Here is a 14,039-nt window from a genome sequence, read left to right as displayed (position 1 = left end):
TGTCTCCCTCTCTCTCTGCCTCTACCCTGCTCGCATGGTCTCTCTCTCAGAAATAAATATTTTAAAAAGTTGTAAATAAACAGTAATACATAATGTGTATGTGTGTATATATATGTGTGTGTGTGTATATGTATATATATGTGTATACACACACATATATATGTATATATATGTGTATACACACACATACATATATACACACACACACACATATACATATATAGAGAGAGAGATTCAAAGCTGTTCTTTAATGTGTAGAGAGATTCAGTTTTGCCAGATGGAAAGTTCTGGAAATTGGCTGCACAACAACGTGAATGGACTTAACACTGCTTAACTGGACACTTGAAAATGATTAAAATGGTCAATTTCATGTTATGGGTATTTTACCCCAATTAAAAAAAAAAAAGAAATCAGGGGTGCCTCAGTGGCTCAGTTGGTTGAGCATTCAACTCTTGGTTTCAGCTCAGGTCATGATCTTGTGGTTTCATGAGTTTGAGCCCATCACACTCTGCACTGGCAGGGTGGAGCCTGCTTGGGATTCTCTCTCTCTCCCCTCCTCTCTCTGCCCCTTCCCCATTTGTGCGGTCTCTCTCTCAAATAAATAAATAAAGTTAAGGAAAAAAAAAAAAAGATTCTCTCTCTCCTTCTGCCCCTCCCCCCTTCTAAAATAATCAATCAATCAATCAATCAGCTATTAAATGACTGGCCTCAGAAGCAAAATCAAAGTGCAAAGACAATGATAAACCGCGGCAACTGCTTTCATGTTAAAAATATTTATTTTTCTAAAAGATCACACAAAAGTTGAGAAGAGAAAGGATACCAACTAGCCTACATCAAAATCTGGGCTGAGGAAGGACAAAGAGCTGCCTAAAGAAACTGGTAGCTGGAGCGAACTGCGAACATCCAGATGGCCGCTGGCCAACGGAGCCGGTGGCCCCAGTCAGCCACATTCACGAGCACCACTGAGGTGCAGCGGGGACAGCAAAGCTGCTGGCCCCCATCGTTCCTCCTTTTCAGGAAGGGCGAAGCAGGAGCTCACTCTTTAGACATGTTCTTGATGGTCTTGTGCTCCTTCATGGCCTTTTCCCAATCGGTGCCATTGAATTCCTCAATGACCACACTCCGCACGGTGCCCTCATCTAGGCAATGGGGGGCGATTCCTAGGGGAGGTGACACAGAAAAAGCAAGGTCCCAGGTGTGAATGACAGCAGGTACTGTGCTGGCTCTTGGACAAACCCACACCCACAAGCGTCGCCGTACCGCCGATCCGTGTATCAACAGCGACACGCTGGTAAAGCTTTGCTTTCCTCACCTCTCAGATGGGGACCAGACTTCCTAAACCAGGGATGCCAAGGTTGGATACCATTCGGTGCCACGCCAAGAGTACAAAGATTCAAGCCTAGAACCATCTGACTGGCAGCCTGAAGAATCCACAGGCCTCTTCCAGGGTTTAGATAGAACTTCCTAAGCATTAAACACCTGCCCACCTTTATAGGATCTTGTACCTCCCGAAAGCCTTTCTTGATTAAGGCAGGCAGGAAGGCCTCTCCACGGGACAGATGAGGAACAAACGGGAGCTGGTGAACAAATGGGGCGGGGAGGACAAGGGTGCTGTCACACCCCGCCCCCAACCATAAGGCACAAAACCGCCACGGTCACAGCAGCCCCACCACAGCTCTGGAGGGCACCAGATCCCAGGGAACACCTGCTGCTTCCCACTCAACTCACACTGCATTTGCGGTCATCCTGAACAAGGGTCCCAAGCTGGCTGCCTCTCCTCAGACCCTAACTGCACCTGAAGAGGGGCTTGGGGATTCTGCTGTGTGTGTTTGAAACAAACGGAGTATTTTAATTTTTTAACATTTTTATTTATTTTTGAGAGATAGAAGACAAAACGTTGAGTGGGGGAGGGGCAGGGAGGGAGCCACAGAATCCGAAGCAGGCGCCAGGCTCCGAGCTGTCAGCACAGAGCCTGACGTGGGGCTCGAACTCACAGACAGAGCTGGAGTCAGACACTTAACCAACTGAGCCACCCAGGCACCCCAAACGGAGTAATTTTTTAAATGGCATTATCAATCCTCCCCATTCTTGCCTCCTTCACTCCCTTTAACCATCACGGGTGTTAAAATTCCCTCCCCTACCCGCCCCCCTGGCCCCAACCCCGGCCTGTCGCCTCTTCTCCGTCCACCCTTTAATGTCAGCCCCAGCGACACGCAGGTCTGGCAGAGCCGGCCCAGGAAGGTTTCTGGGCGAACAACCAGACCCAACCTTCTATGCCATCGTTTGAGAGAGAAAAAAAAAAGAACCTTGGCTGAAAGAGCCCTGTTCTTCCGTAGCACGCGTGTGGAAGGGCCCGGCCAAGCAAGAGGCAAGCCAAATAGGCCCGCGTTGACCTGGAGCAGCCACACGGCGCGTCTCCGTGTCCTCCCACCACCACCCCCGCCTGCCCTGGGCTGGCGGCCCATTCCCTTCACTTACCGAAGCCTCCAGGGTTCGAGCGGGGAGTGTAAAAGCTCTGAACGCCGCATCTCTTACAGAACGTGTGCTGCGCCTTGTGCGTGTTGAACGTGTATGTGGTTATACTCTCTGCTCCCTAAGCAAGAACAGGCAAAATAGATGTTCTCCTTTTACAAAGAGGTGGTGGTTTTTTTGGTCATCAAAAAAAATTAAATCTTTTAAAAGGCTCAACGGGGGGGGGAGGGGAGCCCTTTTGTAGGGCTTTCAGGATTATGAGGACATGTCCAATCTCCCGCAGAGACTGGAGGCGGCTCCGGGACAAGGGCCCACCTACGCCGCCCAGAGACACATCGGCCCTGAGCGTGGCAGCTCACGGCTTCTCTTTGTCAAGTGCGTTGCCGAACAACTCAGCCTCAAGCGGTCCCGGATCCACGGCAAGACAGCACATCCCGTCAATGTCAGGAAGAGAAAATGCCCACCTTCCGGGCCTAAAAGCTCACCCCAGGGACTGGCTCTCCCTGTCCCCAAACAGCACGGCTCGAGATCTTAAGACAAGTGTTGATTTTACTGGAGTTCATCTACTAAGGACAAACTAGGAAAAGAATATTTGCCAGACATCGCGGTCAAAGGGCTAATTTCCTTAACGGATAATACAAACGGGAAACTGGGCAGAAGGACCCGGAACCGGGCAAACAGAGAAAAGGGAAAAGCAAATCACTGTGCCACCTATGAAATGATATTCGCGCTCATAAACTGCAAGGTTATTTTTTTCACTGGCAGGTGGGCCAAAATAAAAGTTGGTTAACTTGGTACACACGCTCTCACATACCAGCCATGGGGACGTAAACTGCTAAAATTTGGCAACATCTACCAAAATTGAAAAACACATCCTTTAGCACAGAAATTCCACTTCTAGAACTTTATCCTGCCATCAAAATTCCACGTCCATCCAACGGTACGTATGCAGATACTACAGCACTGTTGAAAACAAGGCTACAGATAATTGGAAAAACGGAAAACGGCCGCCAACAGAACACTGGTCACAGCAATGATGGACACCCATGAAACGGGGACACTGCAACTTTTAGAAAGAGTGAGACAGTTCTACTTCCAAATACTAACATGGAACAAACTCCAAGGTTGAACATTAATTGAGAAACGAGGTATGAAATAATTTGTGTAGTAGCTTATCATTTCCATTTTATTACCCTGTTTGTGTATGTATGTATTTATTTGACCATTTCTGTTTTTTTCTTTTAATGTTTATTTTTGAGAGAGAGAGCCAGACAGAGCACGAGCACGGGAGGGGCAGAGAGAGAGGAGACACAGAATCCGAAGCAGGCTCCGGGCTCCGAGCCGTCAGCACAGAGCCCGACGCGGGGCTCGAACTCACGAACCGTGAGATCATGGCCCGAGCTGAAACCAACAGTCGGCCGCTTAACCCACTGAGCCGCCCAGGCGCCCCCCCTCCCAACGTGCTCCTCTTAACCTGACCTCTCGGTACCAGTCCTTCCGTTGTGAAACCGGTTGTCTGAGGACACCACACTCGACCGACTTTCCTCCGTCCCCGGTGGCCATCCTTCTCAGGCCCCTCCGCCCAAGCCTCTGAGTGTCGGCGACTCAGTCTCACAGTTCAATGCTTCAGCAGCGGCAACTCCGCTCGCTGTCAACTCCAGACCGGCGCACCCAGCTGCCCACTTCCATCTCCGTCTCGGTGAAGGTCCACCCCGTCCTCAGTTGGACTTTTCTGAGAAAGAACCCCCGCGGCCAGTGCTCCCACATGCCTGCTCCTCCCCCGGGAGCTGGCCTCGCCATCGCCGCGCTGCTGCTCGGGCCCCACAGCGTGGATGTGACTCGGATGCCTCTTTCCCCCTTCTCCCCCTAGACACCCTTTGTCTAACCCGGTTCACCCTTCGCCTGAAGCGGTGGCTCTCCGAGTGTGGTCCCAAGCGCAAGAAAGGTCAGTTCTTGGGCCTCCCCTCCCAGCCCTACGGCGATCTCCTTTAACACGCCCTCTGGCTGACCCTGCACGCACTGAAGCTTGAGAGCCACCGCTGGGAAATAAACCCCAAATATCTGTTTCGCCATGACTACCACCCCAACCCAAGCTCCCATCACCTCTCCCTTGCCCCCCCCCCCCCAGCAACCTCCTGGCTGCCTCCCTGTCTCCGTGCTTACCCCCTCACAATCCATTCCCCACACAGCAGCCAGAGCGAGCTTTGAAATCGTCCAAGCGGGCCTTGTCACCACCCTGCTCAAAACCCTCCACGGCCTTCAGTGTCTCCTGGTCTGGTCCCGTTTCTGTCCCTGATCCCATCTGGGTCCGCTCCTTCACCTGCACCCCACAGAGCACCCGTCTGGCCGCTGCTCGGCTCCTTAGACGTGCCAAGCACGTGCCCCACTGCGACAAGCACTCCCTTTGCCTGGGACACTCTTCCAGCCCCGGCCCCCCCACGTCTTCGCCATGTAAACCCCAGCCAGACCTTCCCTAACCGATCTACACGAGCCACCCAGCAACCTATCACATTGCTCTATTTTAACTTTCCACATGGCCTTACTGGACTTTTTCTTATTTATATGTCTGCCCACTTAAAACACATCAACTAAGAGAACAAGGGCCTTGTCTGTTGAGCTGGCTGCTGGGTTTCAGTGGGTCGGTGCTGGGCCATGTGGGGGGTCCCAGAAATACTTGTTGAATGAAGAGGTTTTGCACTTAATTAAAAATCAAACAAACAGAAAATCACTCCTTCCACAGGCTGGGGCTGAGTATGTTGCTCTAGGGCACCAGGAAAATGCAGCGAGCAACAGGCCTACGGAGGAAAAAAGTATCAATTCCAAGACCCAAGAGCCAATGGCTGTACCTGCTGACGCCTTCGGGAACCATCTGTCACAGGTGCTCAGGGACGAAGCTGAACTGGGGCCACAGCCTCCAGCAGGCTTCCGAGGAGAGCACAGTGGCATTCTCCGGGTTTACGGGAAAGACGGAGAAGTGTGCTGCCCGGGCGTGCCCCTCCTCCCCGGGGCGCCCCCACAAAGGATCAAGGGGCAAACAAAGAAAAGGAGACAAATAAGCCCCAAGCATCTGGGATTAAAAATCTCACTAACCAGGAAAGACCATCACTCATTCATTCATTCACTCAGGTTTTCCTCCCAGACCCCGAGGGCCTGTTCGATGCCACGCCCACAAGACCGGAAGCTGACAAAAGGTGGCACTTGGGAGCCCCTAATAAAGGAGACAGACATGGAAACACAGTATTACACCAAAGCACAGAGAAGTCTGTCAGACCACAGGAGGGGCAACGGGAACCGAGGGAGCAACTGAATCCCCATCCTACCCCGTACTAGCACCGGTGTGCCAAAGCCTTTTTTAAAAAGGTTATATTCTTTGACCAGAGATTTTATTTCTAAGAGAATTGATCCTAAAGGAATTGCTAAATTACCAAAGATTTATACACGGGGAGGTTCATCACAGTGTTGTTTGTAACTGCACTCAACTTAGAAGTTCAAATACAGGAAACTGCTTATGGTACATTCACATAACAAAATATGCTGCAAATACAGGAATGACCGTATAAATACATTAGGAAATGATGGGGGGGGGGAGAGATTCAGGGGCTGAAGGACAATGGAGGGAAGATCTACATGTGTACCTTTCAAAACCTCCACCCAGCACAAAAGAGTTCCCCAAAATAGTAAAGTTAAAAAGTGTTTAAATCAGCAAGATCCATCCACATGCTGCCTACAAGAGACTCACTTCAGACCTAAGGACACATGTAGAAGGAAAGTGAAGGGACAAAAAAACATCTACCATGCAAATGGAAGCAAAAAGAAAGCTGGAGTAGCAAGACTTCCATCAGAAAAAAACAGACTTTAAAACAAAGAGACGGGGAGCGCCTGGGTGGCTCAGTCGGTTACGTGTCCGACTTCGGCTCAGGTCACGAGCTCGCGGTCCGTGAGTTCACGATCTCGCGAGATCTCGAGTGATCTCGCGTGAGTTCGAGCCCCGTGTCGGGCTCTGTGCTGACAGCTCAGAGCCAGGAGCCTGCTTCAGGTTCTGTGTCTCCCTCTCTCTCCCTGCCCTTCCCCCGCTCATGCTCACACTCTCTCTCTCTCATAAACATTTAAGAAAATAAAAATTTTAAAACAAAGAGACAAAGACACTACAAAATGATAAAGGGAACGATCCAACGGAGTGTAAATAATTGTAAATATCTATGGACCCAACATGAAAGCACCTAAATTCATCAAGCAACTATTCACAGACATAAAGAAATGGACGGTAATAACAATCATAGGAGAGGCCTTCACGCCCCCACTTATGTCAATGGATAGATCACTTGGACAGAAAATCAACAAGGAAACAGTGCCTTTGAAAAATCATTTGAGCATATGGCACTGAGTCTACTTCTGAGCCTCTATTCCTTTCTATTGATCCACATCTCTGACCATGTAACACTACCTTCATGACTACGTCTACACAATAAGCCTTCGTGGCAAGCGGAGTTACTTTGTTCCACTTCACTGTTCTCTCTGGAGATTGTTTTAGGTATTTTAGGGCCTGTGTGTTTCCCAATAAATTTTATAGTTAATCTTGCCTATGTCTGCAAAAGCCCTCCTGGGGTTTTGACAGAAATTGCATTAAACCTATAGGCAGGCGGGGTGGGGAGAACGAACATCAATACTATGTTGCCATCCACAGACACATGGTGTCTGTCCACTTATCCAGTTCTTCTCAATAACTTCATCAACCTTCTATGATATTCAGGACACAGATCAGGGAAGCATTTTGTTAACTGAACACCTAAGTATTTAACTTTCTTTGCATTACTTCAAATGGTATGATGGTCTCAATTTATTTCTTAATGTCCATTATTTGTATTGGAAATGCACTTGATTTTGAAAACTGGGATATAATTCACACACCATAAAATTCACCATTTTAATGTTTATTGCTGCACTATTTACAATAGCCAAAATACGGAAACAACCTAAGCGTCCGCTGATGAGTGAATGGATAAAGAGGTACGATGTACAGACACACACACACAGACAAACACACACACACGATGGAATACTATTCAGCCATTAAAAAGAATGAAATCTTGCCATTTGCGACAGCATGGATGGACCTTAAGGGAATTATGGTAATTGAAATAAGACAGAAAGACAAATACTGTATAATCCCATTTACATGCAGAATTTAAAAACAAAACAAAAAACTAAGCTTAAGAGAACAGCCGGGTGGTTGGCAGAGGCAAGGGGGTGGGTGGTCAAAATGGGTGAAGGAGGTCAAAAGCTACGAACTTTTGGTTACAAACAGGCCTGGAAATGTAACGCACAGCATGGTGACTATAGTTAACGATGCTGCTGCTGTGTATTTGAAAGCTGCTAAGAGAAGAAATCTTAAAAGTCCTCATCACAAGATGGGGCACCTGGGTGGCTCAGTCAGTTAAGCAACCGACTTCGGCTCAGGTCATGATCTCATCATTTGTGAGTTCGAGCCCCGCGTCGGGCTCTGTGCTGATGGCTCAGAGCCTGGAGCCTGCTTCAGATTCTGTGTCTCCCTCTCTCTCTGCCCCTCCCCTGCTCACACTCTGTCTCTCTGTCTCAAAAATAAATAAAACATTAAAAAAAAAAAAAGTCCTCACCAGAAGAAAAAAAATATTCTGTATGGGTGGTGACAGATGTTAACTAGACTAACTGTGCTGACCATTTTGCAATATATACAAATATTGAATCATTATGATGTACCCCTAAAACTAATGTTATATATCAACTATACCTCAATAGAAATTTTAATTCATCATTAAACAAGGTTTTTAAGTCATATATTTTTCATGGGGAAATGATAAAAGTTGGTTATACAACAGAAAAAAAAGATAAAATCCTACTCTGATAACATATACAATATTATTATCATTTAGTTGTATTTACCCACATAGAAAATAATGCACGAGGATATATACCCAAATGTAACAGTGGTTACCTTTGGTTGATGGGATTTGGGTAACCGTATTTATTTTTTGATTCTATTTTTAATGCTTCTACAGTCACATCAAACCTTCATCCAAAATCTCAAGAGGGAAAATAATATAGCCTTGTAGAAATACACGTGAAACCTGGGGTGACAAGGAAAATGAAGGCCCCCTGGGGAGGTCCTGCTGTGCTCCCAGAGTCTCGCACTCCACAGGGGACCCGCCAGGAATCAGGGGCTCCTCCCACCTGCTCTTAGCACTAACCTTCAGGAGCTTGAAGCGAGAAGCTGGGACAATGAAGTGTCTATTCTGTTTCTTCTTGCAAATGCTGCAGCTACAAAAAAAAAAGAGCAGTTCCCAGATTGTAAAACAAGCACCCCCCCCCCACACACACACCAGTATGTCCCCAGAGGTGAAGCCCCTGTCAGCACCGTTCAGGGAAAGGGGAGCTCACGCAGATGGACGGGCCACCGGGGGTCTCAGCTCAGCGGTCAAAGCTGCATACCCCTCGGAAAACCGGACCATCACGACCACATTCCTGCTGCCTACCCTCCCACACCATCCCCCCCCCCCCACCCTATTACAGTGACGGGAACTGCTGGATTCTAGAAACACTTAGAAAACAAATGTCAGGCATGGGTACCATCTTATGCCTCCGGGATCCCCACACCTAAAGCGGACAAGGCGGTTTGGGTATCCTGCTTCCTCATCTGTCCATCACAGAAAGCCTGGCCTCCGAGTCGGATGAATCCTCGGAATGACCATCTTCGGAATCAAATCTAAATCCCCCTTTTCCGTCTGCCTTTGAGGAAAAGGTCGAATTTCATACAGAATCCTCTAACAAACTGTCCCCACGGTGCTGCTTCTCCAATCTGGACTCCACTGCTAGTAGCCTGGTCGGTTCTCCATGTGAGTAATTCCGTGGTGTTTATGTATCATCCCTATGGGATTCAGGGACTGCACCGTCGAGGGGGCAAAAAAGGACCAGATCCCGTTGAACAACTAGTTGCCTGCTAACTATTGGTTCAGAAGTCACAGCCTGTCGTGCCTTTGTTTTATGACAACTGGCCTGGGAAGGTGCTCAAAGCGGGCCCTCCGTGAATCCTGCTGGGACCATCTGCCTCAGCCAGAACAGAGCCCGAGGGCCTGGCCCATGGAAGCTTCCAGGTGTGCACAGCCTCCACTCGTATCCCCCTGCGTACCCCCACCTCTAGACTCCTGTGAGGACTGTGCCCAACCAAGGCTTGTCATTCCGTGCCCAGCCTGACCTGCCTCCCAGCTAACTGCTCCGTGTCAACCCTCCACCAGTACAGTCTGAGGGGTGATGCCGGGAGGCATAAGCCTGGAGGGCCCTGCTCTGTGTCACCCGGGGAATGTACTGTAGGAGTGAGCTCGCTTGTGTGCTCTCTCTCTCTCTCTCTCTCTCTTTTTCTCACAGAGCAGGCTCGGTTATTTTTAGCTTCCCCCCATGTTTAAAAAAATATATATTACCGAAAACGTCTAGTATATACAAAAGGGAAAAAAAAATAGAAGGAACCCTTATGTACCCATCACCTGAAGCCAACAGCGATGAGCTGGTGGCCAACGCTGTCTCCCTGGTACCCTGACTCCCCAGATGACGTTTTAACTCTCAAGTCCCCGCCAGCAACTCAGGAAGAGCAAACTCACTTGCAGTCAAAGATGTGCAAGTCCGCCGAGGCCCAAACTTCAAAACGAACCGCCCCACAGTGGCAGCCTCCGGTGTGTTTCACCAGGCCCTGGTATTCGCTACGGGAAACAAAAAATCAGAAAGATAAGGAGTTCTGGACAGTCAGGCAGGACCTTATTGCACAGCTCACGCTCTCTCTCTCTCTCTCTCTCTCTCTCTCTCTCTCTTTCTCTCTCTCCTTGTTGGAAGAAGGAAGCAGGATGGGACAAAAGTCTTCTCTTGAGGAGGTACTGGCAATGCTATAAAAGAAAAGCCTTTTATAAAGGTCTTTTCGATGACCTCTCGTTTAAAAAATTTCTTATATTCTATTAGGTCGCAAAAATAAAACATTCCAATAATATGCACCATGGGACTTGGGTGGAGGATCCTGATCCCATCCACTCAAACATGTATATTTACATGTCAAAGACTTACCTGGATTTTTTAATTTGTATTTATTTATTTTTTTTAAATGAGCTAGACACCCGGGAGAGAACAGTGAGATATAGCAGACAAGGCTCCTGGCCCTGGCAACCTTAGGCAGCCTTCAAAGAAATGGCCCAAGTAGTATTTAAGGGACTGTGGTAGTACAAGCCGCTAGGAAAAACTAAAATGAGGGGACCTGAACCTGGTAGTTGGGAAAAGGCTTCTTCTGAGAATTCTGGAATGTTTGCTACATTCCCCACCAGTATCTTGCATATACAGGACTCTTTACAGAGCTATACGTACACATTACATTCTTTTTAAGTTTATTTATTTATTTTGAGAGACAGAGAGCACACGAGCGAGGGAAGGGCAGAGAGACAGTGAGAGAGAGAATTCTGAGCAGGCTCCATACTGTGAGAGCAGAGCCCCATGTGGGGCTTGAACCCACCAACCATGAGATCATGACCTGAGCTGAAACCAAGAGTCAGACACTTAACCAACTGAGTTACCCAGGCGCCCCATATGACATGCTATTTTAATCCTTTTAAAACATATATAAGCCAGGCCCTTAACTGAACTTTATTAAGCTTGATAAGTAACATCAAATTGCACTCCAAAAGGGCTGAACACTTCTCAGCAATGAGAAGTGCCCCTGCTGTCCCTGCTCGAGCAATAATTACAGGAAAAACATGCAGTTTTATTTTGCATTTTTTTGGTTATTCCACGTTTCTTTACAGGTTGAATCAGGGAACTTGTATTTAAAATCTTTTCTGCACATACAAATAACGCTCATTGTAAAAAAAAAAAAAAATTAAAACGTTACAACATTTGATAATGTTAAAAAAAGAAAGTCTCCTACAATCTTAACACCCGGAGCAATCCACAGTTAACTATATGCAATAGATTCCTGCAGACTTCCTTCTATACAATAATATTTTCACAAAACAGTGCGGAGTTAGGCATTCTTTTGCATGTAAGTTAATTTAGTGAGTTTTGGGTTTTTAAAATAAGCGTACGCACTCAAACCAATCTGACAGGTAAAAACAAAACGAGCTCCCTTGTCTGTTATCCACATTTTAAAATCATTTTCTTGACCAGTTATCAAGTTTGTTTTAAAGTAAAAATTTACTACAAATCTGAGTTTTACATTTCATGGGGTCTTTATAGCCCTTACACCTAGCAATGGGCAGCAGCACATCATAGGGGCTCAAAAATGTTTAATGACGAATGTAAAAAAAAAAAAAATGTTCAGCCTGCAGTCCAAGATGATAAATCAGAAAGTGAAGCACACAGGTAAGCAAATATTCCACCTCCGAGAAGACGCACCCTAACCACTTTCTTCTGGATTAAGGACAAAAGAGCATTTTTTGATCAAGAAAAGGCGTAACCCTCGGGTTGTTATGCAATTGTTAGGTCGGCCTGGTTTTTCCTGTGGTTTTGACTGCTCTTCGTAATTCATAAAATCACGGACACGGAGCTAGATTATTAGGGTGCTAAAATAGTTCTCTGCAGCACAACTGTCCTACGGGGTAGGGATCCAGATGCTCCGGCAGCCGCTGCCGGAGTTCATAGCTGGTTTCTAACACCACGGACACTCTGAAATCCTCCCCTGGCCCATCCGTCTCAGGTCCTGGGGGTTCTTCTCCCGCGGGAGCAACGCTGGGGGAGCGCGAAGGAGAGCGAGCCACCCAGGGGCATCGAGGCCCCCTCCCTCCGCTTAGGTACCCGCGAAGCCGTCCCGGATGCCGAGCATCTCTTCGCGCGCGCTTCTCTCGGGATCAATACCCCCTCCCCCGCACTCCGCTCCCTCCCAGGGAGCGCCGGGAACAATAACGGGATCTCGCCTCCCGGTTGGTTCCAAACTATTCCAGCTTTTCTGCCCACCCGCCGGCCTCTCCCTGCCCCCCCCTCTCCAAAAACACGTGCGCAAATATAAAAAGCGACCCGGGTAGGAGCACAAAGTCGTGGGCTTTATCGTCTCCTCGCTGGGAAAGCCCCCCCCCCCCCCCCCCGCACCCTCGGCGCGCCCAGACGAGGGACAACGTCCCGAGCACGATGGCTGTCCCCGGGAAAGACCCTTTGTGTCCCAGGACGCGGCGCGGCTCTTCTCACGCTCCGGGACGCAGTGCCCCGTCAAGGGCCGCACGCCGGCCCCGAGCCAAGCCTCGCGGCCGTGCCACTTAGAGACGCGCCCGGTGCTAGCACCCGGGAACGCGTGGGTCACGGTGCGGGAAAGGACGCGGAGCCGAAAACCTGCCCCGGCCCGCGGCAGCCGCTCTCGCGCTGAGGGCGTCCGCGTGGCGCCGGGTCCCGCGCCCGGCCCCGGCCGCACTCACAAGGTGTCCAGCAGCAGCTTGGCGGCGCCCTCGAAGGTGAGCCTCTGTCGCTTCTGGAACGTCTCCCAGCGCTCCCGCTGGTCGCCCAGGTCGGGCAGCGAGGCAGCGGGCGAGGCGGGGGGGGGCGGCGGCGGCGGCGGCGGCGGCGGGAGCAGAGGCAGCTCCGGCGGCGGCTGCCCGGGGCCCGCCTCCTGGGCCCGCGGCGACGACTGCGTCGGCCGCCGCTTCGCCGACGGCTGCCTCGCCGCCGCCCTGCTCTCGCCCCCGGCCTGGCCCGTGGAGCGCCGGGAGCGGCTGGCGCTGGGGGCCGAGGGGGCGGCCGCGGGGGCCCCGGAGGCTCCCGGCCGCTTCTGCACGCGTGGCTTGGCGGCCGCGCCGCTTCTCGCCCGCCGCATGGCTCCCGCAGCCAGGCGCGCAGGCCTCGCCGCCCGCGCGTCCCCGCCGCCCCGCGCGTCCCCGTGCCGCCCCGCGCGCGTCCCCGTCCGCCAGCCAACCGACCCGCCCAGGGGGCGCTGCACCCGCGGCCGGGGCCCCGGCCGGTGGCACCTGGCTGCCCCCCTTACCCCTCCCCCCGCCCCCGGGGCTGCAAGTTACAGCCCCCGCTCTCCCGCCCGCCTCAGGGCCTGCACCTGCCCGCTCCACCCTGCAGGCCTAACGGGACGGCGCCTCGGGCCTCCGCTCGCGACACCCACAGCCCACTGGCACCTGCGGAGGAGCCTCCGTCCCCTCTGATTCCCTACATTCTTGACCTGGAGAGTCCAGGGTCAGCCCTGAATGCACAGCCACATCGGAGCGGCCAGCCTGGGGTAACTTCGTCTCCAAGAGGAGGGCAGTACCTACCTTGCAGGAGCCATCGTGCACCTGAAATGAGCTCATGCGTGCAAATGGCCAGGCACCTGCCGTCTGCCAGACAAATAGCAGCTGAAATCGTGGCTCTTAAACTTGGTCTCTCTTGCCAGATTATGAAACAGATTTTTTTAAATGTTTATTTGTTTATTTTGAGATAGCGCAAGTTTGGGGGGGGGGGCGGGTTGAGGCAGAGGAAGAGAGAGAGAGATTATCCCAAACAGGCTCCGCACTCCCAACGCAGACCCGTCCCCGGGGGTTGGAGCCCACGAACCAAGAGATCATGACTGGAGCGGAAACCAAGAGTCAGAC

The 14,039-nt window shown here is 50.5% G+C and overlaps 1 protein-coding gene across 2 annotated transcripts; it reads right to left on the bottom strand.

Moving 5' to 3' along the window:
* Window positions 1–757: 757 nt before the first annotated feature.
* On the bottom strand, window positions 758–13,333 carry CENPV (centromere protein V). 2 transcript variants are annotated; one of them, XM_047833023.1, is made up of 6 exons: window positions 12,882–13,333; window positions 10,101–10,199; window positions 8,697–8,766; window positions 2,479–2,593; window positions 1,488–1,577; window positions 758–1,160 (listed from the first exon to the last, which is right to left on the bottom strand). In XM_047833023.1, the coding sequence occupies exons 1-6, from the start codon at window positions 13,274–13,276 to the stop codon at window positions 1,036–1,038; spliced, it is 894 nt and encodes a 297-aa protein (XP_047688979.1). In that variant the 5' UTR covers window positions 13,277–13,333; the 3' UTR covers window positions 758–1,035. The 2 variants fall into 2 exon arrangements, with proteins under 2 accessions (XP_047688979.1, XP_047688980.1); XM_047833024.1 differs by lacking the exon at window positions 1,488–1,577.
* Between the last annotated feature and the right edge of the window lie 706 nt (window positions 13,334–14,039).

This window comes from Prionailurus viverrinus, chromosome E1, assembly GCF_022837055.1.
Source record: "Prionailurus viverrinus isolate Anna chromosome E1, UM_Priviv_1.0, whole genome shotgun sequence".
Classification (NCBI taxonomy): Eukaryota; Metazoa; Chordata; class Mammalia; order Carnivora; family Felidae; genus Prionailurus; species Prionailurus viverrinus.
The sequence above is the reverse complement of the archived record's forward strand: the minus strand, read 5'-3'. Positions and strand labels throughout refer to the sequence as shown.

Coding starts and splice junctions, on each gene's coding strand:
- CENPV (XM_047833023.1), bottom strand. CDS start 13,276: ATGCGGCGGGCGAGAAGCGGCGCGGCCGCCAAGCCACGCGTGCAGAAG. Junction 1,578..2,478: donor CTCGAACCCTGGAGGCTTCG/GTAAGTGAAGGG, acceptor TTTGTTCACCAG/CTCCCGTTTGTTCCTCATCT. Junction 1,161..1,487: donor AGGTACAAGATCCTATAAAG/GTGGGCAGGTGT, acceptor CACCTCCCCTAG/GAATCGCCCCCCATTGCCTA.